Consider the following 24,192-nt stretch of genomic DNA (forward strand, 5'->3'; position numbering starts at 1 on the left):
CCCAAAGTTTGGGGGGGGGGTCATGTAGGAGAGTAGGGTCTGCAATCCTATGATCACCCAGATTTTTGCTTTTTGCTGCACTGGTTTACGACTTTCCCTGGCTGTGGGCCTGCTAATCAGACCCACAGCCTAGCTGTTCTCTCTATCCAAATTGTACTCAGGTACTGAATTGGCACTGGGCCCTCTCCAAGTCCCTGTACTCAGGGCTGAGGTGTACCCAGAAGTCTCCCAGGGGCTGAAGCATGTATTATGCCACCCCTGGGCTGACTAACTAAACTGACACAACTGGCTGCACGACAGCTGGGGCAAGGTGGTGTACTCACCCTTTGCTTTAGATATAGTATACCTATATCTAACCCTAAAAATGGACACACAGATCTCCTATCAGTCACTCCTATGGCAGGCCTTAACAATCCTGAAGACAGAGTGCTTGGAATCGTGTGAGATGGTGCTCTGGCATGAGCTGAGCCTGTCTGCGGCTTTCGGGATCCATCCCTTAGCCGTTTCCATGATATCGCATACCATATACTCTTAAGTGCAGTATAATCCTCGCGGTTATATGCCAACTCTGGTATCGCTTTATCAAAACATGTCGAGTAAGGTGTCATACGAATTGGAATACTAACCCCTCGCCAATTCTGGCGACGGGGTTAGCATTCCACCCTTCTAGAGGGACACGACATGTATGTAACCCCTAACCCCGGTTAAAGTCAGACAGAGCCTTAGCATCCACAAAATGGATGCTGCCACCGAGACACAAGTCTGCCCTCCTGCTGCTGGGAGTCCTCCCAGAGCAGGAGATAAGGACAAAGGGTTTCCTGCCAGGGGCGGTGCCAGCACCGTCCCAGACAGGGTTTTGTGTATTGTAGGTAGGCAGGGCTTTAGAGGAAGGTGACTGCACGTGGCACCCCGGTGCTCACTGTGCATAGGCTGGCTGGAACCAGTTCCAGGGTCACTCCAGACCCTGTGCTGGGGAAAAGCCCGCCAAGGAAGTGGGTGTAACCACCCCCCTCCTAGTCCCACCCATAGGGCAGGACTTAGTCGCGTGCCAGCCCCTTTTCACAGGATAAAGGTAGGAACTGGCCCCCTTCCAAATCAGATCATCTTTGAATCCTGAAACTACTTTCCACGAAAGGAACTCAAGACTTCTTCCTAAGATTTCTCCCTTGTGACTAAGGAGTAGTCACCCTGCATCCGCAGGCACCATCTTAAGAACACTGCGGTCTGCTGCAAGTCTCTCCTCCGGATCAAGACTGCCCAGCTCGACGAGAACCGGCTTCCCTGGCACCTCTGACCTCTACCTGCATCATCAGTCACGCTGAGATTCGTGGGTGTGACGAGACCTCGAGGGACCGGCCATCTTCAAGACTGCACGACTTCTTTCCAGCAAGCCCGCCGAGTAATTTCCTGGTGAGTGCTTTGGGGTCCGAGAAGCCCCGACCCTGAGCAGCTCCAGCACCGAAGTGCAGCCTCCCAGCATCTCCACGATCTGCGTGGGGCCCTTCTGCTTTTTGCTGCTCACCGCGTTGTTTGGCTACTAGCCCGCTGGCTTGTGGCCTTCTGAACGACGCCCGACGACATTTCTGCTGCTGGTCTGGTTGCTCCAGGCTGGCCCTTGCTCCCTTCCAAAAGAGGAGCACCCCGGACCCTCCTGGTCCACTCAAGACGCCATTTTGAGTCCACCGCGTGGGCTTGAATTAGCCAAGGCTTGTTGCCCAATCCTGGGTAACTTCGACGCCGACAGCTTCATCCATCGTGGGACAGCTCGCCTCTCCATCCTGGTCGCCGACAACGCCTCCTGGTCCGTGAGATCTGCAGAGCCAGCGTCGCCCACTCACCTGACTGCGGTGACTTCGCCCGGTGCCATCCTGGTGCCCACTTAATCACTGGCTAGTGATTCAAGAACTTGGTCCCCTCTGCTTTCAGGTTTCCTTCTTCCTTGATCCAGGCTTGGATCCAACGAACTTTCCTTCACTGGTCGCCTGCCAGCAACTTCCTTCTTCCAGGCTCCTGGTCCGGCAACGAGATCCCCGACGTCTTTTCAGACCTATGCAGCTGCAGCCCCTGGGCTAGGTAACTTCGGCACTTCGGTGTCCCAGCATAGCCTCACTATCCTAGGGTCAGGATCCACTGTCGTTTTCTTCCTACCAGGTCGGGTTCGCCCGTGAACACTAACTTTGCCTTTACTAGCTTCCATAGACTTTGTCCCGCATCCCGCGTGAGAGTGCACACTCTGCACCCGAGTCCCCTAGGTCTCCTAGAAGTAATCTAACGATTCTATAGTCAAGTCCTAGCGATTCCAAAGCCTATTAGTACTGTACTTACCTGCTAGTAATTTCGCATTCCACTTTTAGAATATATGGTTTTTCGTGCCCCTCGGGCATTTGTGTATAACGTGCTAACTTAAGTATTTTCGTAAGAGTTTTGTTGTGTGCCTAGCATCCTGTCCTCATAAAGAGTACAGGGTTGTTGTGATTCTAATAAATACACTGTTTATTTTCATAACACTTGTGTGGTGTCCTTTCACTGGGTGTTCAAGGGGTAATGTGATGGTAAAACAGCTGGCTTAACACGCCCTCTAGAGTCTTAGCCTTAGACTGCTCGTATCCATGCTACTAGGATAGCTGGTCTATAAGGTTGACTTACAACCAATCATCAATAAGGGTTGTTTGGACTGATATATAGTGATCACTAGAATAGTGAGCACTGCACATCAGGCCAACTTCTCACACTGGGTATGAGGTGGATTTTGTCTCACACCTATTGCGTCTACAAAACATGAACGTAACTCCAGTAGGTGAAAATATCCTGGAACTCGTCTACAGGTGCTCATGCAAAGGTGCAATTTTGCTGAGAGCTCCTTTCTAGAGAGGAACCTGTTCGTTTGCAAGGACAGGAACAGATTCAAGACGGTTTACATCCCAGAGGGCCAAATATCGGGGCTCCGGAGGTAAGGAAAGGCGTATTTCTCTGAGGAGTCGACAGACCAGAGGGTGTTCCCCAACTGAAGATCCTCCACCATAGCAGGTCCCGACAAAATAGCTGAGTGGAATGTGTTAATGGATCTATAAGCCAAACCTTCTGCAGCCCAAGAGGCCAAAAAATTCAGGATACCTGTCACATCTGCTGCCACGGGATTGAGACCCCGTTGCATACACCAATGGTACCACCTTCTCCAGGTCGGAACTATAGCGTTTGACAGTACTATCTGCCCAGGCTTTGGGCATGAACTTCTCAGCGGCTCCCTAAAGGCCTGGGACCGCCCATCATCCCCTGTAATACCCCACGCCATCAGGGCTAGAGAGCCTTGCACGATGAGCGGGTGAGGATCCTTGTCCGGATTGAGGAGGAGTGCTGAAAAGCGGGGGAGAGGGTTGAAGAATCCCAAGAAAGTTCCAGAAGAACCCGACTTGCGACCTCCAAATCTGGGTAATCATGACTACGCTCAACCCATGGCGTCGAACTTGGGCAGAGGCCCTCGTTATCATGGCGAACAGGGGAAAGGCATAGCCTAATTCATCCTGCCGGTCCTGTTATTTGTTATGTTATTTAAAATTTATAAAGCGCACATACGCCCAAGAGCTTCTTGGCGCTAAAGAGAGGTAAAAAAAAAACATAACAAAAGGGATACCAATAAAAATCACTATTTCAAATAGGCCTGTGTAAAGAGGAAAGTCTTAAATGCCTTTCTAAAGGCAAGGAGGTCCTTACTCTGTCTGAGAGACAAAGGTAGAGAGTTCCACAAGGAGGCAGCTAGAAAATGAAAACAGCTACCTCCCTGTTGTTTTTTCTTAAACCGGGGTACCTCAAGTAGATCTTTGTGAGCTGATCTCAAGCTACGTGAGGGAATGTATCTCCCGATCAATTGTCTGATAAACAGGGGACCCTTGCCTTGCAAAGCCTTGAAAATAATACATCCAGCTTTAAATGTGGCTCTCTGCGCCACAGGTAACCAGTGTAAATTCTCTAGCCCTGATTTAATCGATTCCCATTTAGGTACCTTACAGATCAATCTGGCAGCTTGATTCTGCAAGTATTGCAGTCTTCTAAGTTGACCAACCGGTAGACCCAGGTAAAGACTGTTTGAGAAATCGATATGGGAAAGAACTAGGGTAGTGACTACCTGAATTAAAGCAGAGTAAGTAAGGAGGTGTGCAATTTTTCTTATTTTCCTTAATTGAAAAAATCCAGAAGAAACTACAGTTCCAATCTGAGATTTTAAGGCAAGGTCCTCGTTGATGGTCACTCCCAAACTCTTTACTGTTTGAGATTTTTTGGGGGGGGAGACCCATATCAGAAGGCCAGAAGTGTGGGCTCCAACTAATCTCGCTCTTCCCAGGCAAGATCAGTTCAGTTTTCCCCGGGTTTAATTTAAGGTGATTTAAAGACATCCAGCTCTGAATTAAGGTCATGGTTGCCTGGAAATTCTCTACAGCATTAGGTGAGTTTAATACAAAAACTAACTGCAAGTCATCTGCATAGTTATATACAGTGACTTTATGCTCTCTTAGAGAGAACAAAAGAGGCCGCATATATAAATTAAATAATAAAGGGGACAGGGAAGAGCCTTGAGGGACCCCGCAAAAAGGAATTAATTTTAGAGGCTGTAAAAGAACCTAGCCGAACAGACTGGGTGCGTTCAGATATGAAAGATTTAAGCCAGGCCAAGGCAGAATCTCTGAGGCCGGCCTGTTCGACATGGTTGACCAGAATGGTATAGTCAACCGTGTCGAATGCTGCAGACAGATCAAGAAGCACCAAAGCTTGATGTAAGTTTTTGTCGGCGTTAGACCTCAAGGTGTTCTGAACGGCCAATATTACTGCCTCAGTGGAGTGACCGGGCCGAAAGCCTGCCTGGTTAGGTTGTAAATAACCAGAATCTTCAACAAAGTTTGAGAGGCTGTTGGTAACATGAACAGAAGGGATATAGGCCGATAATTAGTGAGGTCGAGAGGATCGATACCAGAGTTTTTTGTAAGGGGGATCAATAAGGCCTGCTTGAAGCTACTGGGGACTGTCCCAGATGTAAGGGAGTTGTTAAGCAATGATATCATGCTATCGGGGATAGCCCGGCCAATTTCCCTCATTATTTGAGGGGGACAAACGTCCTCAGGAGATCCTGATTTGACTCTGGTCAATAAGTCTAAAAAAACTTTTAAATCAATTGGAGGAAAAGAGTGTAATGTTGATGGATTAAAAAAAATATCATCCAAAGGGGCGCAAACTGGAAGTTTGGATATATTCTGTTTAATCAGTAATATCTTTTCGCTAAAAAAATCATTCAAGGAATTACAGAGTGTTTGTGAAGGAACTACCGGAGGAGAGGTTCTGTCATCATTACATAATTCATTCACAATCCTGAAAATTTCTTTCGACTTGTTGGTAGAACTTAGAATTTTTATGGAAAAATAAGCAGTCTTGTGATTATGTAAAAATGTTTGGTATGCTTTCCTAGTTAGGCAATAAGCAGCCCTGGCTTGAGGGCAATAATTAGTTCGCCAAGTTCTCTCTTGTTGCCTCACTTCCAATTTTAATTTTTTTAGCTCAGGTGTAAACCATTTGTGTGCGTCCGTGCTTCGAGAGCTACAAAGACGAGTAAAAGGGGCGTAAATATTAATGGCAGTGGTTAGCCATTCTTTAAACCTGAGGTCGGCTATCTCCACATTAGTACTCTGTAAGGGAGGGGAAGTAGTTAAAAAGTTTAGAAAAGCTGACATATCCATAGAAGTCCACTTTCGTGTGGTCTTACTGATTTGCAGCTTGAATTGAGTGGTTTTATCAATACAGAAAGAGAAACTTATGCTGAAGTGGTCAGACCAACTACAAGGTTTTATATCGATAGAATATACTGGTAAATTCAAAGACCAGATTTGATCGAGACTATGGCCCTTCTGATGAGTTTTAGTATCAATATGTTGTGTCAAATTAATGTCGTTAAGAAGGTCCTTCATCTCGGCTGCTTGAGGGTCTAATGATGTGTTATCGAACCAAAAGTTCAAGTCCCCAACCAGAAGTAATTTAGAGTTATTTGTAACCAGCGTAGCCAGTTGCTCTGCTAAAGTGGAAGGAAATGTGGCCATTATTTGAGGTGGGCGATATAGTAGGACCAATACAAGTGTTCCATTAGCAGTATCTAATTTAGCAACTATATTTTCTGTATTGGGGAGAGATAAAGATGATAATTGTCTAAGTTGATGTTTTTTATTAACAATGATGGCCACTCCTCCCCCAGTTTTACCTGCTGGACGTATAGCTGATAGAATGTAATAATCTGCTGGTAAAGCAGCTAAAATATCCGGGAGAGAATCCGGGGTGAGCCATGTTTCGGTTAATAACAGCATATCCGGTTTTGTATCAGTTAATAGCAGAAATATATCCGTCTGATGTCTGGTCATAGAGCGGGTGTTTAAATAAATGCACCTAAAATTACATGTTGTGCTAGGTGTAGTTGTAAGCACCGCATACTTAGGGGCGGGGTCTACAGTTAGGTTGGCGGGGTTGCTAATGCCAAGACGAGATGTCCTGCAGGAAACCGTCCGTCATCTCCGTCAGGGGAACCTGTTTCCAGCTGAAGAACCTGGGAATTTGGTGATCCAAGCGGGAGGCAAACAGGTCCACCGAAAAGGGACCCCATCTGCGATGGAGGTCCGCAAACCCACCCGCATGCAGCTTCCAGAGGCTCACTTCGTATAAATGGAGTGATTGGAAGTCCGCCACTTAGTTGTCTTGTCCGGGAAGGTATTCTGCCGTGACTGAGACATGGCGATCCAAGCAATATTGCCAGAAGTTTGCCGCTAGGTCTGAAAGGGCTTTCAATCTTATGCCCTGAGGTGTTTTATATACCGGACTACTGATATATTGTCCATCTTGAGGAGTCCATGGTCCAGCATTGGATCGCGTACGACCTCGCGAGTAACTCCAAACAGTTTATATGTAATCGTTGTTCTAGAGGAGACCACATACCTCCCGTGGTGAATTCGCCACATCTCGCACCCCAGCCTGATCTGCTGGTATCTAATTCTAGAACGGTGTCTGGTGCGGAACCGAAAATTGCTCTCCTGTTCCAAACCTCCATGTTGGTGATCCACCAACTGAGTTCCTCCTTGGCCTCCGCCAAGTGACTCACCTTCTGGGAGTAGGAGAGACCCCTGCGCAGGTGGGTGGCTTTGAGGCGCTACAGGGCCCAGTAGTGCAACAGCCCTGGAAAGATGGCCTGGATGACGAGAGGAGTCAGACGATGCTGGCCAGCTGTCTGACAGAGATCAACTGTCTCGTGAGTGCCCTCTGAATCTTGTGGTGGATCTTTGTCACCTTCCGGGGCGGGAGGCTGAGAGAAGACTCTACGGAATCAATCAAGAAACCCAGAAAAATTACCTTCTGGGTTGGAACTAGGGTGGGTTTGGTCTCGTTGATGACAAACCTCAAAGTCTGTAAGAGGTTGACCGTGGTTTGGAGTTGGCGGGCGAGTGTCCGGGGGCACTGGGCCATTTGCAAGATGTTGAGGTATACTCTGAGCCTCACGCCAGACGCCCTCTGGCGTTCCACTACCGGCCGGAGGACCTTGTTGAAGCACCATGGTGCTGAGTGGTGTACTCATAGGTTCTGTTTCTCCAGAAAAGCTGGAGCAACCTCCTGTGTGGAGGGAATATCGGTATCGAGAGGTAGGTGTCCTTGAGATCCAGGCGCCCCATCCAGTTGGGAGGTCTGAGGATGTCCCGGAGAAGGTGAATCCCCTCCTTCTTGAAGTGGCACCACTCGTTGAATTCAAGGAGCTGGATAGCCGACCGCTTACCCCCATCCGTCTTGTCCACCAAGAAAAGGTTACTGATAAAACCTCTGGGATGGGGCATAGTTTCGGCAATCGCTCCATGTCCAGGAGGGACTGAATCTCTTGATTGACTAGAGCGGTGTCTGCTAACGAGAAACAGATGGGGCGCAGAATAGTGGGTTGAGAGCGTTCCCCGTAGAATTCTTTTTGGAATCCCTGCACTGTTTGCAGGACCCAGGCATCTCCCGTGATGGAAGTCCAAGCCTGGAACAAATGCGCCAGAAGGCCCCTTACCTTCAGAAGGTAAGAAGGGAGAACACTCACCGGACGTGTTGGAGGTGACACCGCCTCTGGCTCCTCTGTGTTTGCCGTCCCTTCCTCGGGACGGGTAAAAGCTCCTGAATATGGCCTGATTCAGATATTGGCCTTGGTCGGAGCCTTGTCCCCTGTACTGGTTAGGGCGGCCGTATTAGTGGCCCCTTCCTTTTCTGGCCCACGGAAAACCCGAGGGTGAAACACCTTTTTGATCGATGACTGGGCTTTGTCCAGAGACGTAAAGGTATTGACAAACCTCCCCAGCTCTTTAAGAAAGGGTTCACCGAAAAGGCCACCCTGTGGACCGGGCCCACTTCTGAGTCCGCTAGGTCCCCAAGCTTGGGGTCTACCTTAATGAGCAGGGATCTGCGCCATTCCGTACAAAGGGCGCAGTTGGCATTGTAAAGGAACACCACTGCTCGTTGCGCCCAGGAGGATAGGATCTCGGGGGAGATAAGGGATCCTGAGGACTTTCCCTCCTCCGCCATATCTAGGTTCTTTGTAAGCGGGCCTAGAGTATCCAAAAGCTTGTCCTGGCAAGCCCGCCAGGACTTATTGATCCCTTTTTTGGGTCCTTGACAAACTTCTGTAGGAAGGTGGCCATACAGGGATTATTTCTGATATTAAGGCCAACTTGCCCTCCAAAGATGGGCATGGGCATTCTCTCCAGAGGCAGTTGCAGGCATCCTTCTCCAGAGGCCTCCGGATTCGGCTTGCAACATTTTGGGAAACCTTATCTGAGGGGGCCCAATCCAAAGACCTCGGGTGAAGTATGTCATCCGGTTCTAGCATGTCAGCGCAAAGGCCCGGGTCATCCTGGGTAGGTTGTGGGCGAGAAGGGTGCCATGGACGGGAGGGGATGGCATCAGCATCAGTATCCCTGTGATTGCCATCCCCCGGGTCAGCGGAGGGCCCTGACAGGGACGTACTGGCCATAAACGCCTTCGCCGGTGGGTGGCAGCAGCTGATCAGTGGGGGGTTCATTAGGAGGGGTTGTGGCCAGAAGACCAGGCGCGGCTCTTGCCAGTTTCTTGCACGTCTGCGCGATTTGGCAAGACAGACGACGCTCTAAGGAGGCAATAGCTTCAGAGACCGCCCTATGGATGGATGCATCAACTGCATCATAAAAGTCGTCATTCCACTATAGCATAGAAAGGGGATCCTCCTCCCCTTGGTCATCTACGTAGGGATCCATAGCTCTTATGAGTAACCCTGATCCCAACACCAGGTAAGTTGCCAAATATAACTGTGACAGGGTATGTCAGGTATGGGGGGCTGGGTGTCAGCCTCTACTTTGGACAGGCAAGGCTTGCAATTAGGTGGGCTGGAAGCCCGGGACCCTGCATCCCAGGTGCAGTTATTCTGAGGGCAGCCTGCTGATAAGGGGTCCTGCAGGTCTTAATAGAGCCTGCAATACTGACTCCACTTGGAGTGTAGGAAAAAACTAGTTACAGACCCCCAGGGCGTAAGGGCTCACACACCTGCCTAACATCAGCAGTACAGGCCCGTGAAAACAGGCGTAGACACCAGCAGATGGACAAGGTTCCCCGCGGCGCTGCGGCTCCGGCAGGAATGCACGGTATGTGTGGAATTTGGAGCTTGCGCGCCGCGGGTTGAAGGCACCAACAGGCGCCCTCTGGCGGAAGGAGGAAACACCGCCTAGCCGGCACCTTGCATACACGGCCGGCCGGGAACTCAGACGATTCCCACGACCGGAATCATCATCATTAAAGCTTTATTTCGGTATACAGAATATCATAAAAGCACATAAAAATATAAAGGTTTGGTACGGGGGCTTCCACTTACAGGTGTAATCACAGAGAGGGAGAGTTCCCAACCTAAACTGAATGAAAAGTGACCTGTCTCTTGGTTTCTTGATAAAATCCAAGTAGGGCTCCAAGCGAGGCTTTAATTTATGCTGTCTAAACGCCTCAGTCAGCCTGCCTTGGTTTGGGTCCCTTAGTTTTTGATCATCAACCCAAGTCCAGTAGGCTCGCTTAGTTTCAGCCTCGGATAAAGAGACCTCCGGCTCCCAGTCAGTTGGCAAGCCAGATTCGAGCAGGAGCTTCTTTATATTACGAATCCAGCTGATTTTGTGAGCACCATGGAGATTCATGACTTCTCTCAAACCATCTAAATACCTTGAGAGCTCCGGAGTCCGCCATAACCGAGCCCAATATAAAAGAGGGCGTATCCTGGCTAGGTCCTTAATGGAACGGCGACCCAGATTGCTCAATAATGGTTTGATGGGAGTACCCCTCGGAAGCGATACCAACTCCCTGAAGAACTTATTCTCTGAGGTGACCAGGGCGTCAACACAGTCAAAGCCCCACAGCTCTGCACCATAAAGGGCGCAGCCTACAGCTTTTGCAGCGTAAATATCCAAAGCAGGAGCAATGGGCTTAGAGATGGATGTACGATGTTCTCGCCCTAATGCTCCGACTACCCTTTTATGATTTAGTGCCATTTTATCAATGTGAGGCTGCCACTTTAAATTATACGAAATTCTAATTCCCAAGTAGTCGAATTCTTTTACGCGTTCCAGTGACACCCTGTCAAGGGAAAGGGTGGATCTGGAAGACTTACTTGGGTTAAGATAAAGGAGTTTAGTTTTCGAGGTATTTATGGCAAGGCCCCTAAGGTTACAAAACAGACAAAAGCGGTCCAGGAACTTTTGCAGGCCTGCGGGAGTTTTTGATACCAACAGCGTATCATCCGCAAAAAGGAGGGCGGGCACTTTGTCACCCGCCAAGACCGGGGCATCAGCGTTTATTTCGAGCTAAAAAGAAACTACCCCATTCACAAATAACGTGAAAAGTGTCGGGGCTAACACGCAGCCCTGGCGTACCCCTCGATTCACAGGAATTCTGTCAGTTTTTTGCTCTTGTGATCCCCATCTAATGCGGGCGTAGGTACCATCATGCATACGTGCCAGAAGATTCAAAATTGGTAAAGACATCCCCGGAATCGGGTTAACCCGAGTAGCGGGTGACTCGATGAGCAAACCTGAAAAGAAAAGGCACAGTTTAAGGCAACACTGAAGAGTTGTGGCAAATTGGGACGCGCACCGGTGAGGGCCACTCGGTGCCCGCGTTCGCTCTAGATCACAGAATCACTACCAAAGCTGTGCTAAGCAAGCACGTATAGCCGATTAATAAACTAATCTTCATGTATTCAATTTAAATAATTACCAAACATGAATAAAAGGTCATAAATCGCATTTTAGCAACACTACAGAATCACTGTGAGAGACAAAGAAAAGCACACTTATCTGGCTGCAAGCAGCGAAGAAAGAGGGGGAATGGATAATGACAGAGGACTATAAACTGATTGAAGCTCCATGATTGGTGGTGAGGATTTGGACAGTCTACCTGTGTCTCTGTGGTTAACTTTGTTGTCTTATTCCCAAGGCCTCATGGGAATGGTAGTTTTTTTGTTGTTACCTTTAAATGGCTGCTAATCAATAAAGTGAAGAAAGAATAGCATAATCCTTGCCTCCGGTCCTGACATAGAATTCACTCATAGTAATCACTTTGTTTGCAAATGCTGAGGCTATAGATAAGTATATGTAATGTTTGTGAATAGTACATCCTGGGTCCGAGCCTGCCTCCGGACTAAACAGTGATACCCCCTTAGGACTAAAGCTGGACAGACCAATGGAGGCCGATCCTTCTATGCTCAAACCTAAGACGGCTGTGAGGAGCACAAATCTGCCATCGGGGTTTAGAGTGGAATGTTGTAAATCTTCACCTGAACTGCACACGAGTCAAACTCTATGCTCAACCTAAGTGATCTGGTGAATATGTCCTGGGCTTGGCACTATCACAGCCCTTTCATTTCACCCACACTGTATTGTTAAAGAAGGGTTCCTGCATGACTTGGGGCTAGATGTAGGTAAATCATTTTACCGATTCTAAAATACCGAATTTTACCGATTCGGTATTTACCGATTCGGTAAATACCGAATAATTCAAGGGTGGCAGGGTGTCACTTTGACACCCTGTTGCACCCCTGATTAGGGCTTGTGTGCCATGTGGCACACATACATGCCCTCAAGTATTTTGAGGAGTAGCCTGGCACAGGTGTACATGCACAGATTTGCATATACACAGGTATTCGTTATTTACCACCAACTAATAGTTGGTGGTAAATAACGAACCCTTAAAGGACTGTTGCACTGTTTACAGTGCCACCTACATCTCAAAATACAGATTCGGTAATTTTACCGAATCGGTAAATTTACCGATTCGGTAAAATTTCCGATTCGGTAAAATTACAGAATCTGTATTTTAAGATGCCCTACATCTCAGTATCCAAATACCGGTCGGTAACGGCCGAAAGTCGGTATTTTCGTCCGTTACCGACCGGTATTTGGATACCTACATCTGGCCCTTGGTCTCTAATGATCTCAGAGTCTCATAGGAAGGGTTGTGGAAACAATCCTTATGGACCAACACATGGACCAAGCAATTTTTAACTATACATTGAAATGTGTCCATTGAGAAAGGTTAGACCTTGCTCAAAAAGAGTTCCTTCTGCAGTATGCATAACGATGAATTAATGCCCTTTGTATAACTTATTCATTATCACCAGTGATAAGTTGTGTTTCTTCCATTTACCACTTTTCCAGAATTGTATTGTATTAAAGTGTCTCCTGTTAGACCTCAGTTTGAAATGTGTGTCTCTCACAGCCATAGGGGAGAGATTTAGCATGGACTTAACCAAAGAAGAATATGATCAACTTATTGTGAAATACGACATCAAGAACAATGGCAAGTTTTCATATCCGGAGTTCCTTCGAAATTGTGTTCTCGTGCCAAAACAAAAAGAAAACACATTGCTCCAAAGGACGAAACTGCAAAAAGCACGAATACCTGTAAGTAGTATACTTGTTTAAAAAATAATTACATGGAAGAAAAAGAAAAAGAAACCGTTTTGCGGTGTATTTCACAGAAATTAATTTATGTACACAAGGTGTGACTGTATTATATAATATCCTCGACGTACATAAATGTGCCAGGAAGTTATTTAATGATGTGGCCTCCGTTGCAGTTATAATAAGGTGACAGAACTCAGTTGCCTCCCCAATCATAAGGCTGCCAGGTGCCAGGGTCATCATTCACGGCTAGAGACTCTCACTTAAAGGTTGTTGTGTATGTCATTTGGAATTCAGTTTTGTGTTTCTCAAGTTCTTCCTTTGGTTGGGCTCTGTGCCCCCTTTCCTGTGCATCCAACTTCCAGGGGACGACCGATCTGGCCGTGCGCACAGAAATTAGACCAAGGATCTGGCGTGTGTCTATGAGCTGCATCCAACCCACCATTGGTGAGGCCCAACCCTGCAGCACCCCACTTGTGATTGTGCACAGCGGAGGTTAGCTGCAGGGCCCATATTTGGTAAGCTCACAAAAGTGTACGAACCCAAGGGGTCGACCACTCCCTACTATTCATAACATTTGGCTTGCAGAGTAGGGGGTGACCAAAGGCCTGATCTTTTTGCTAGGCCATGCACCCAATCCATAAGGGTAGGAGTCACGCTTGACCATTGAACCAGGCCTTGATCCAGGCCCTGCACCGCTGGGATCGCACGCACGCCCTCTGATGCACATGGCCACAGAATATGTCCAGTGTTTCTCTTACTTTATATGATTATTATTACCTGTGTTGTGTTTCCTTTTAGGGCTCCATAGATTCTAGGACCCTTTAAAAAGTCCGTGGCTTTTGAAGTAGGTGTATGTGTTAACAAGTCTGTCATGGGATCCATGAACCACACATTTTCTTAATTGTTTTATACCCTCAGGAAAACTTTCTCCTCTCCTCCCCTCTACGAGTTTAATGGGATGGTTATGAATTTTTGTTCAGTTCATGGCATTTCACGGAGGTGTACATTTTCTGAAGTTTTTTCTAGTTTAAATGTTTTCATGCAGAATTTCTGGCGCCCCTTGTAGCTTCTGCCAGGATCCATTTGCACCACACCACTGCTGCCACAGTGCTTTACTGTACCAGGCACTGACAGATCATAGCTAGTAGCAGCAGGACCTAAGCGATGTCCACTTCCTGGCTTTGCCAGTGCTAGTTTATAAACTGACTCATTGATCAGTGATGAGGCTACATAGATGAATGTTTATGTATAGGTTTTTGTAAAGCAAATGGCTACCCAAGGGCTTCCCAGCGCTAAGTGAGAGTGTTGCGGGCGGGGGTGAAAGATTGAATGGCAGCGTGTGTTCAGCCATGTCTTCAGCTTCTTCCTAAGGCTGGGTTCCTCTTCAAGCAGTCTCCGCTCCCGGGGCATAGAGTTCCACAGCTTCGGGACCAGGGGATCTGCCTCCCCATCTTGATCTCTTAGTTCTTACAGTTCCCATGAGCCGGTCTTGTGAGGACCCAAGGCATCTCGTTGGTACATATGGGGAGATGAGGACTCTGATTTTAATAGGGCCCCTGCCATTCATTGCTTTATGAGCCAAGCAGAGTTATTTAAACTTGATCTTGGCATTAATAGGCAGCCAGTGAAGCAGTTTCAGGGGCGCCTTTACTGATTCATGTCTTGGGATTTTGAGGAGTAGCCTGGCCGACACCTTTGGTGTGACCTGCAGTCTATCTGTAACATATTTTGGTGAGCCCAATACAGGGATAGTATAGCACTTCCATCATTGCTGACCCTGCATATTAGTGGTAACACGAGCACATCGTTTATTACTTAGCAAACATATGTGGGAATGAGGGAGGGGAGGAAGGAGGGCAAGCTGGAGGGAGTAGCTTACATAAAAGAGGGGTTTAAAAATGTACTTTACCCGGGGGCTAAAATACTTTGATATGGGCCTGACAGCCATTTTTATTATGAATGTGTAGACAAAGTTTAGATACCTTGACACACAATCCAATGCACTGTACTTGAATATAACATAAGCATTTAATTCTGTCTATTCCATTATTTTTCATCTTTGTTAGATGAGTGCTGGGTTGGACGGTCCGTTGTATGTAGTAGAGCCCATGTTAAGAATTCAACCCAAAATTCTACAATGTTGGAAGCCGATGAGGCGGTCCTTCGTGTCTTTTGATTCAGGGACCGGATATATCAGCACTGAAGATTTCAAAAAGGTAATGAATAATGACAAATATTTTTTTGTCAAGAATCAAAATAAAACATTTCAAATGTTATCTTTTTGTCACTGTGAGTTGTTAACCTGAGAAGGGTGTGTGTGGGAATGGATCGGTCTTCTTGCTTAGAACACCAGGAGAGTTATTTAAGGAAGTGCAGCCGTCTGTCCGCTTGCACCTTGTGAGCTAAAGCCCATTGGCTACTCCTTCCAGTCCCTCGGATTCTATTCTTACTCAAGACTATTTTATAATTTATGATTCAAGAAATGATTATAGTAGCTTAATATATTTCGCTTTGAGAAGCAACAACTAAACAACTAGTATTGATATTCAGAAAAGGTTGTTGCGTCATGCTCTAGCACCTATCATGGTTGGAACGTAGGAGACGTGCAAAAGATGCAGAATATTCATGCTACATGTTCTGCACAGTGAGCTCCCTTCTTAGGGCTGGCTTTGTGCCTGCTGCTTGAGCATTTATAGGACAGATCCATTTTCGGCTACCAGGCAGGTACAGCAGGTTCAGCAAATCGATTGTTTCCAAATCATCACATATACTTAGAGCGTGGTTCAGGGCAGATACTTCCTCGTGATTGAATAGCTTGCTTGTCTATTTCAAATCCCTGCTTTCTTGCTATTTTTTTGTTTGGCCCACCCTAAGTAGCTTCTTGGTTTCAACCCTCTCTCGCCAAATGTTTTCCCACCTCTGACAGGCAATATCAGTCAGTCAGTCAGTCAATATCATCTTTAGATCTTGGAGCCCAGCAACTGCACAATGCTATTTGGCCACTTGCATTTACTTCCCTCCTCGATCTCACCGCCTGCTCTCTCCCACTTTAAGGGAGTCCTAGCCTCTTTTCCTCTAGTCACTGTCCCTGCTCAGCATCAGACAACTACTTACAATTACTTACTTTAGACAGCTGAAGTGCATCAGTAAATATATATATATATATATTTTTTTTTTTTTGCATCAGTAAATATTTAGCACATCAGTGGTTAAAACATGAGTTTCCCAAATTCAAGACGTTTTCAAGACAGGCAGGCTCTTGAGTTTCTCTGCTTTTGCAAACCTTTTTTGAAAATTGCTAAGATGATTTAGGGATTCAGCGCCTCTGTGGACTCTCTTTGTTCTTGAAGTTTACAGTTCGAATCCTGTCACTGCTTTTATTTTGAAAATATCCCCTATTGTCGCTCATCAACCTACCTTGCCTCACCGTCTGTATTCTCCCTTTGATCCCCGTATACCTCCCTCTTGGCTCTTGTTCATCCCTGCAGCCCTGTTCTCTATTTAGGGCCTGTAAGAAAGTGGCTCTGTATATATTGGACCAAAGTAAGGTACAGTGTGTACAGAGTCCACAGTCCCCAGAGGTTTGGCAGAGGCTAAAGCTAGATATAACCTTACTCTCTAAAGTGGCAGGGCTCCATACTCAGCCCCACCCTCTTTAATCTCTACATTACCCCCTGGCAGAGATTATAGGGAAGTTTGGTGTCAGTGTGATGTCATACGCTGACGACACACAACTGGTGGTGACATTAACTCAAGATTCTGATGAGGCAGCCATCAATTTTTCAACATGCCTACAAGAACTGGCATCATGGATGGCTTATAATTGCCTTAAACTCAATAGCAATGCAACAGAGGTGCTAGTGATAGGTAAGGCTCCCTCGATCTGGTCCTTTGGGACTAACCCCTCCCCCTAGGGATCAGGTAAAAAACCTGGGGATGTAGTTGGATACCAACCTATCTTTTGAAACTCACACCAGGTGGGTGGCGGGAAACTGTTTTGGGGTCCTGCGTAGACTCAGGAAGACCTTAGATGTACTCCCTATTTCAGGGAGGAAAACGATGGTCCATGCTCTTGTGACATCACTTCTGGACTACGGGAATGTTCTTTACCTAGGAGCAAATATTAAATGTGTACAAAGACTTCAATGCATTCATAATGCTGCAGCGCGTCTCGTCTTTATGCTCCCAAAGAGAGCCTCATCGAACAAGGCCCTGGCTTCCCTTCATTGGCTCCCGGTGAGGGAACAAGTTCTTTTTAAAGCTATGTGTGTCAGCCACCGCATTCTGCAGAAGAAGGGGCCCTCCTATCTGCATGACCTTCTTACCCCGCATGTTCGCATCCGCCGTCTGTGATCAAGTGGGACGGGTCAGATTAGCATTCCGACCATCAGAAGAGCTAGGATGGGTGGGCGCTCCTTTCGCTTTTTAGCTGCCACACAATGGAATAAACTCCCAATAGGGCTCCGGCTGGAATCCTCTGAGATTATTTTCCGGGGAAAGCTCAAGACGTGGCTTTTCCCATCTGTTAATCTTCCTGTTTGATCCCTTCTGCTTTACCTCACTACCTGGAACTGGTTCTTGTCGCAACACTAGCTAGTGCAGCCATGCGCTTTATAAGCTTGGTTATTATTATTATTTTTTACATGTTCTACCTTTAACATACAAAGCATCCTGCCCACAGGGGTATCTTGGTCCTACCTTATGGGTGACCTATATGTAAGAAAAGGGAAGAATATGACCTGGCAAGTGGGTGCACTTGCCATGCTGACATGGCAGTTACAAATTGCACGCATACCCTGCAGTGGCCTGTCTGAGTTACCTTTTCAGGGCTACTTCTGTGGGTGGCACAATCAGTGCTGCAGGCCCACTAGTAGTATTTTATTGACAGGCCCTTGCAGTCTCAGTGCACTGTATTAGGGACTTAATAGTAAATCAAATATGCCAATCATGGAAACACCCATCCATAACACAATTTACAACAGGAGCACTTGCACTTTAACACTGAACAGCAGAGAGAGGGTGCGCAGAGTCAAAACCGGGAGGTCAGAAAGCAAAAAGACAGGGGAAACATGCCAAAAGATGCCAAGTCCAACAATGACCCTCCCATCCTCCCCACTCTGTGAACTGAGTCCTTTTGGATCTCAATTAGTTTGTTTTTGTTTTGTTTTATATGAGTTCTCTATCATTTCAAGGTTTTAGTTAAGAATTTCATATACTGAATTATAGTTAGCAATTGAGTAATTCTTTGACACATAAGTGTCTTTTGTTTTAGCACACTGTTCAATAGACAGTTTCTATATGTGGCTCTGTATTTCCAGTATGGAAAATAGTCACAGAAGAAACTGAAATCAGCGCATCGACAAGAGAGTTATATGGACTTCGTCAACGTCACATCCGGTGGATTATGTCGATATGGAGTTGTGCGACGCCCTCTACGGGCGCGTGTATGTGCTGTGTACAAAATTATTCTGAATCCAGTCCTGTTCCTGGAGTGGATTCTAAAGTAAGGAATCTGTGGCTAGATCCTGTCTCTATCTGATAATGCGTTAACAAAGGTAAGTAACTTGTTCGTCACTTGCCTGCAGCCCACTCTAAGTGTCATAGCTCTAGAGGCATTCCACCAGTGATATACATTCCCTTTGAAAGTGCTGATTATATCAGCTGTTAAGAGCTAAGGAATGACAGTGTCCCACAACAGGTCCCAGAGTGCAGCCCATGCAGAGCTTTCTTGCAGATTATTTGATACACCGTAGACAAAGGCAGCCAGGTAATAGAGAACTGCACTATCTAGGCTTGGTCACGAACGTGGAGATATTGCCCACCTCAAATGGTCAGCTGCCACTTAACCATATATAGGAATATGCAAAATGAAGGATGAGAGGCAATATAAGCATGCAGTACGATTTAAGATATTCAGGTAGATACACAAGAGTCGTTGATTGCAGTCTTGGATTCTTTATTTCAAGTGTGCCCAATTTGCATCAGTTTAAACAGCCAACGCGTTTCGCCCCCACAGGGTCTTATGCAGGGCGATGGGCGGCACTGTGAGCGTAGTGCCAAGGTAAAAGGCACCGGTGGTGCGTCTAGTGTAGAACAAGTGGTTCAAGAAAGGCCTACTAAGGCTCAAGTAGCCGCCCATATGTCTTATGTTGGACGAATTCCAGATGGAAGTGTAGAGCATGGCAGGTAGTATCAAATCAGAATGATAAGTTGTACTTTAGAGCAGTGTAGCGAGGTCTCTCCCTGTCCGGCTGACGTCCAAGGCTCACTCCCTTGCTTTCTTGCTGATTAATTGCTTTTTCAGAATAACAGTGACTTTTGCACCTTGCTCTTCACCCACCTCTTTGGATGCCTACCCTTAGCTTTCCTAGGCTGCACACCCTAGCAAGGATCCTGCTGTTAGTCACCACTTGGTTCCTGACAGTTGAGCACTCAGCAGCACTCCTGTAAGGCACCAACTTACCAACACCCTGGCAGGATTTGTTTCTGTTGGGAAGAAGAAGTGGTCAGGAGCCAGGTACTATTGTGCTTGCTTGATCTGTCCATTAGAACTTAACACCTAGTAATGTATAGCACAGAATTACTACTAATTACTTTAAACTTAGGATGTAGCATAACTGCTAGAGCGGTCGACCTCGAAGCTGGGGAATCTGGTTAGAGTCTCGGCAACAACGCTCAACATCCTGTGAGTCTGGGCAAATCACTTAATCACCCTGCACCTAACAAAAATGAATGTGCCCTTGTGTAACGAAACTGGTGCTCATGTAAAGCGTTCTGATACCTGATATCTTTGGGTCAAGGTCGCGCTTTATAAAACTGAAGAAAAAAAACTTCTCTATGTCAAAGAGCAATACTCTGAGGAAACAGTTTCCATTTTTGAGGATAATAAGGAATACATTCAAGTAACATAAACTGCCGCAAATATTTTGGAAAAAGCTGCAATTGCATGCAGCAACATTTCTATTTTTGTGTCTCAAAATTAGCTAATCAATGCCACAGTATCCTGGGGGTCTGTAAATTCTGAGATCACAGTGCAATATCAAACATATTCATGTGTGAAAACCATGTGCACAAGAGATCTGTTGTTATTAGGGATTTCCTTTTTCGTATGCAATTTCTATTTTGTGTTTAGTAATAATGCTGTTTTTTTTTCATTTGCAGGTTCTGCGGCAGTACAGCATTAATTTGTCGGAGGACGAGTTCTTTCACATTTTAGGATACTATGACAAAGACCTAACTTTGAAAATACCTTATAATGACTTCCTACGATCATTCATAAGATAGTAGCTGTAACGTTGTTCCAGCATGCAGGAAATGTAGCACCCTTCAAACAACAACAGATTTTTATGTGTGAAAAATGAGGGCAATTGTGTTGTTCATTCTAAATCTCGTGAACTTCTACAGTTGTATTAAATCCTAATATTATTGCGTTACTTCGATTCAATAACGATCTGTATTGGTCACAAATGGTGCACAGTAGTAAGATTTTCTTCACTTTATTCCAATCGAAGTAATCAATGCAAACATCGTATTTGACATTTTGCTGCCAACTCCTAATACAAAACATAATAGGATAATTTCAAAAACGAATGTTTAAGAATACTAATGCGTACAAGTAATGTATATGTGCAGCACTTATTTTTGTCTGAATAACTCTTGAACCACATTTTCCATCTTTTGTAAAACCCTAGTTGTCGGCTTCTATAAGATCAATATGGTTCCCTGCGAGATATCATACTTTGTTATACTAAATTGATAGATTAGCTTTTATTCCTTAAAATATCCTGCATGTGTTACCTTACAATACATAAGCCGTTATATATTTGTTAACTCCATTTGTACTCTTTTGTTTTTAATGTCGAAGTTGACTGTCCAACCAGTGTAAAGACACACGGAGAACTTGTACTTCTAGCCAGACTTTTTTAAACCCAGTTGTCTCATTGGAAGAGATTAATTGTTATGGAGCAGCAGTGGAAAACACACATGTGTGAATTCCTGCAAAGTATGTTTACCTCTGTTCCATGGTATGGCAATTTAATAAAACATTCTCTAGATTTCTAGGAAAGAAGCCATTGAAGTCCTGCTTTCATACATCCAGTACAATTGGCGTCATGTACAAACATAAAAGTAATTCACACAATTGCAGCTATAAAGGCGTGCTCACGTACCTAACTCTTACTACAGTGAGAAATTATCCTGTTGGGCTCTGCACCAATGACGCCTTAATACTTTATAATGTGTTGAATAAGTGCATTTAAAAGCATTAGTTCCTAACAAATGTCAAAGAAACTCTAATCAGAAGCAGGTTTGTAGTGGACCTTCTGGCATGTTTTCTACCCAGCTCCAAACACCAAATGGTAAGGGGGCTTTGGTGGAGGCAATCAGTGAGCTCAGGGAAACCTAACATAAAAGAGTGTCATCAGGTTGGTTTAGCTTAAGATGTACAACAGTGCCTCAGATTTACATACGCTTTGCTGGTGTTGGCCTTGTAGTCTTCAGTATACCTATCTATTCTCTCATTTAATTTTTATTAACTATTTATTGCTTTTTTGCTTATTTTTTTTACACAATTTGTTCTTTTAGAATCATGCTAGTTTGTGACACTGCTCAAGAATCACTAGTCTACCCAAAATTGCTGTTTCATAGAAAGTCTTTCAGAGAAATATTTTTTGAAATAATTCTAAAACATAAAACTATTCCTTTCTATTATATAGTTTACGGATTAACTATAGGGGTGAACTTTGTGTTCTCTCAAGGTCACCACAAAATATACCAGCCAACGCCTACCTCAATCTCAATTCCTTTGAGAGCTGTGTCAGAGAGGAGTTCAGTGATAGGGCAGTCATTCCCCAGATCTTCTGATTCATTCCATCAACTGAGGCCATCAATTAAAGTTTGATTCAAACCCTGACACAAATTCGAAGAGAATGGGTCTCGATTTAAACTTTATGGGAAATTAAAACTCTGCCAGTTCAGTGATGATTGTCTTGGATAAAAGGTTATTCCAGTCTAAACTGAAAAAATAAGTTCCAGATGCTTTATGTCATTTTGTTCATCCTCAGTGAATTTCCAAACAAGGAAAGTAAATGTTTAGTTGAGCACTTCTGGATGCACATTGTGACAAAAACGGAAAATATTGCATGGGTCAATCTGATCACATCCAGTTTAAAGCCAGCATATCCCCATCATGCTATGGTATAGGACGAGGAGGAGCAGTATGAACCGACTGGCATCCATGCTTAATATTTCAGGTAAACTGTGAGTTTTGATGGTTGATTTTGCATCGATTCTTACATCTTTTCACTGCACTGTAAACAGTGTTTTGATATTACATCTTTAACACTGGTTTGTACTCTGATTATGTAGGACAGTACATCTTTCTGATAACTAATGCCAGTGCATCATGCTTTTGGTGCATTTACATTAGTGATAGATACATCCTATAACTTAAAAAGCGTTGCAGGAAGAGGGAGGCAATATTTGCCTAAAAAAGTAACAATCAGTTAAAAACAAGAGTGAGCAGTAAAATGTCAAATTTTCACGTGGATGCAATTACATTTGTAAAAAAAAATAGTTTAATCCAACCACTATTAATACATGTTTTAATTTGGTAAAGTTGCAAAAACTGTTTCCATATTTTTGTTAGCTCTTAAGAACATTGTGCAATCTTTAATGACTACGAGCAGTCCCACATTTTTTTAAGGGCCAGATATATTTTTGATTAATTATATTTGCACTGGACATTTAAATAAAAATATTTGGAAAGTGTTCATCTCCTTGCAGTTTTTTTATGATGATATTTTGTGGTAGCATGTATACAAATATGTATAGCCTTATTTAAAGTTAGGATGTCAGAATACTAGTCTACAATTTTTGGGGACTCTCCTCCTCTGTCACACCGCCAGAGGGAAAAGTTGCACATTAAATAAATGCTGTAAATTTATTCACTGGATGTACTTAACCACTAGCAAAATGTGCACACAATGCACAGGTCCACCAGGGAATGCTTCTATTGCAGCACCGATTAAATGCATGCCGCCACTGCACTGGTGGATAATAATCTAAAATATTATGAATTCTCACACTACCATGAGGAAAATCTATCGGTTAAGAGTCCCCTAGTGATAAAATCCCACACTTGTGGGGAGGGGTGGAGCGGGGGCGGAGCTTGCCTGACTCCAAGATGGCAGCTAGTGAGAGGAGCTCCTACAGCCATCGCCACCGTCCAGCAAAATCCTGGCGATGTAGAGGGAGCGAGAGGGAGTGACAGAGAAGCCGGTGCACCTGAAAAATAATGCGTACACAGTGACTGAATGCTGCTTGGCGCTCCGGAGGCTTATCGTCCGCAGCGCGTGTGCGGCCTCGACATTGCGCACGGAAGCGGTCCCAAATTGCAGAGAGAAATAGCAGCAAGGAGTCCCCGGGCCCGGCCAGCGCCTGAGCGACACAGCAGAGATAACTCCAAACAACACAAAGCGAGACCTGGGGTTGCATTGATATTTGATCGGCCCCGAGATTGGCATCCCCCAGGTATCCAAAAGCCGATGAGAGACGTGAGGCCAATGCTGAGGTGAACGGGGTCTGTGAGGAGCAGAGAAGTGGGGGGGGGGGGACCCGGCACCAGCCTATGACAACTGTATGGCGACATGGAGCGGAGTCATGGCATGTAGAGAAATTCGGGCGGCTCCTGGGTATGGATTGACACCCAGGTGAAAAGGAGAGACTGCAAAGCAACAGACCAGTCCTGCAATCCGGGTATGGCGTTGGGAGGCCCCTGAGTGTTTGCTCCGCCGTCTGGCCTGGTGTTCATTGTGCCAGAGACAGACTAGACTCCGACCAACAGGTGGGGATAGGCACACTGCAGTATAGCACTAAGAGGAGCTAGTGGACTGGGCGCAGGAGAAAGCACGCGCAGAGTTCAGCCTAAGAAATATTAAATATATCAGGACTACGTCCCACACAGAGGGACAGGTATGATAGGTGCGGCCCTACGAAGGAACTTGGAAACATGCAGCCCTAAAGGGTGACTTACGGCTTAGATAGACTGTTGGAAAGACGTAGAGCTCACACAAGAACATTGGGGAACGAGTTAAGGAAGGCCTGAGGTAACCACTAGTGTCGAGGGGCGGATGAGGGGCTCCCCTACAGGCTTGCAAGATCGGCAAGCCAGGCATGCTACAATCTGAGCTGCAGTTTTAATAACGCAAGACCCCCAGGTCCCGTAAAGCGG

The 24,192-nt window shown here is 45.6% G+C and overlaps 1 protein-coding gene across 2 annotated transcripts in view; it reads left to right on the forward strand.

Moving 5' to 3' along the window:
- EFCAB6 (EF-hand calcium binding domain 6) overlaps positions 1-22,732 on the forward strand; it is an 803,637-nt gene extending 780,905 nt beyond the window's left edge. For both annotated transcript variants that reach the window (XM_078673866.1, XM_078673867.1), the window contains 3 exons: positions 12,775-12,959; positions 15,029-15,178; positions 20,124-22,732. In XM_078673866.1, coding sequence (XP_078529992.1) covers positions 12,775-12,959; positions 15,029-15,178; positions 20,124-20,246 — 458 coding nt within the window. In that variant the 3' untranslated portion in view covers positions 20,247-22,732. The remainder of the gene's footprint in view (positions 1-12,774; positions 12,960-15,028; positions 15,179-20,123) is intronic.
- The last annotated feature ends 1,460 nt before the right edge of the window (positions 22,733-24,192 follow it).

The sequence above is a fragment of the Lissotriton helveticus genome, chromosome 1_1 (assembly GCF_964261635.1).
Source record: "Lissotriton helveticus chromosome 1_1, aLisHel1.1, whole genome shotgun sequence".
Lineage (NCBI taxonomy): Eukaryota > Metazoa > Chordata > Amphibia > Caudata > Salamandridae > Lissotriton > Lissotriton helveticus.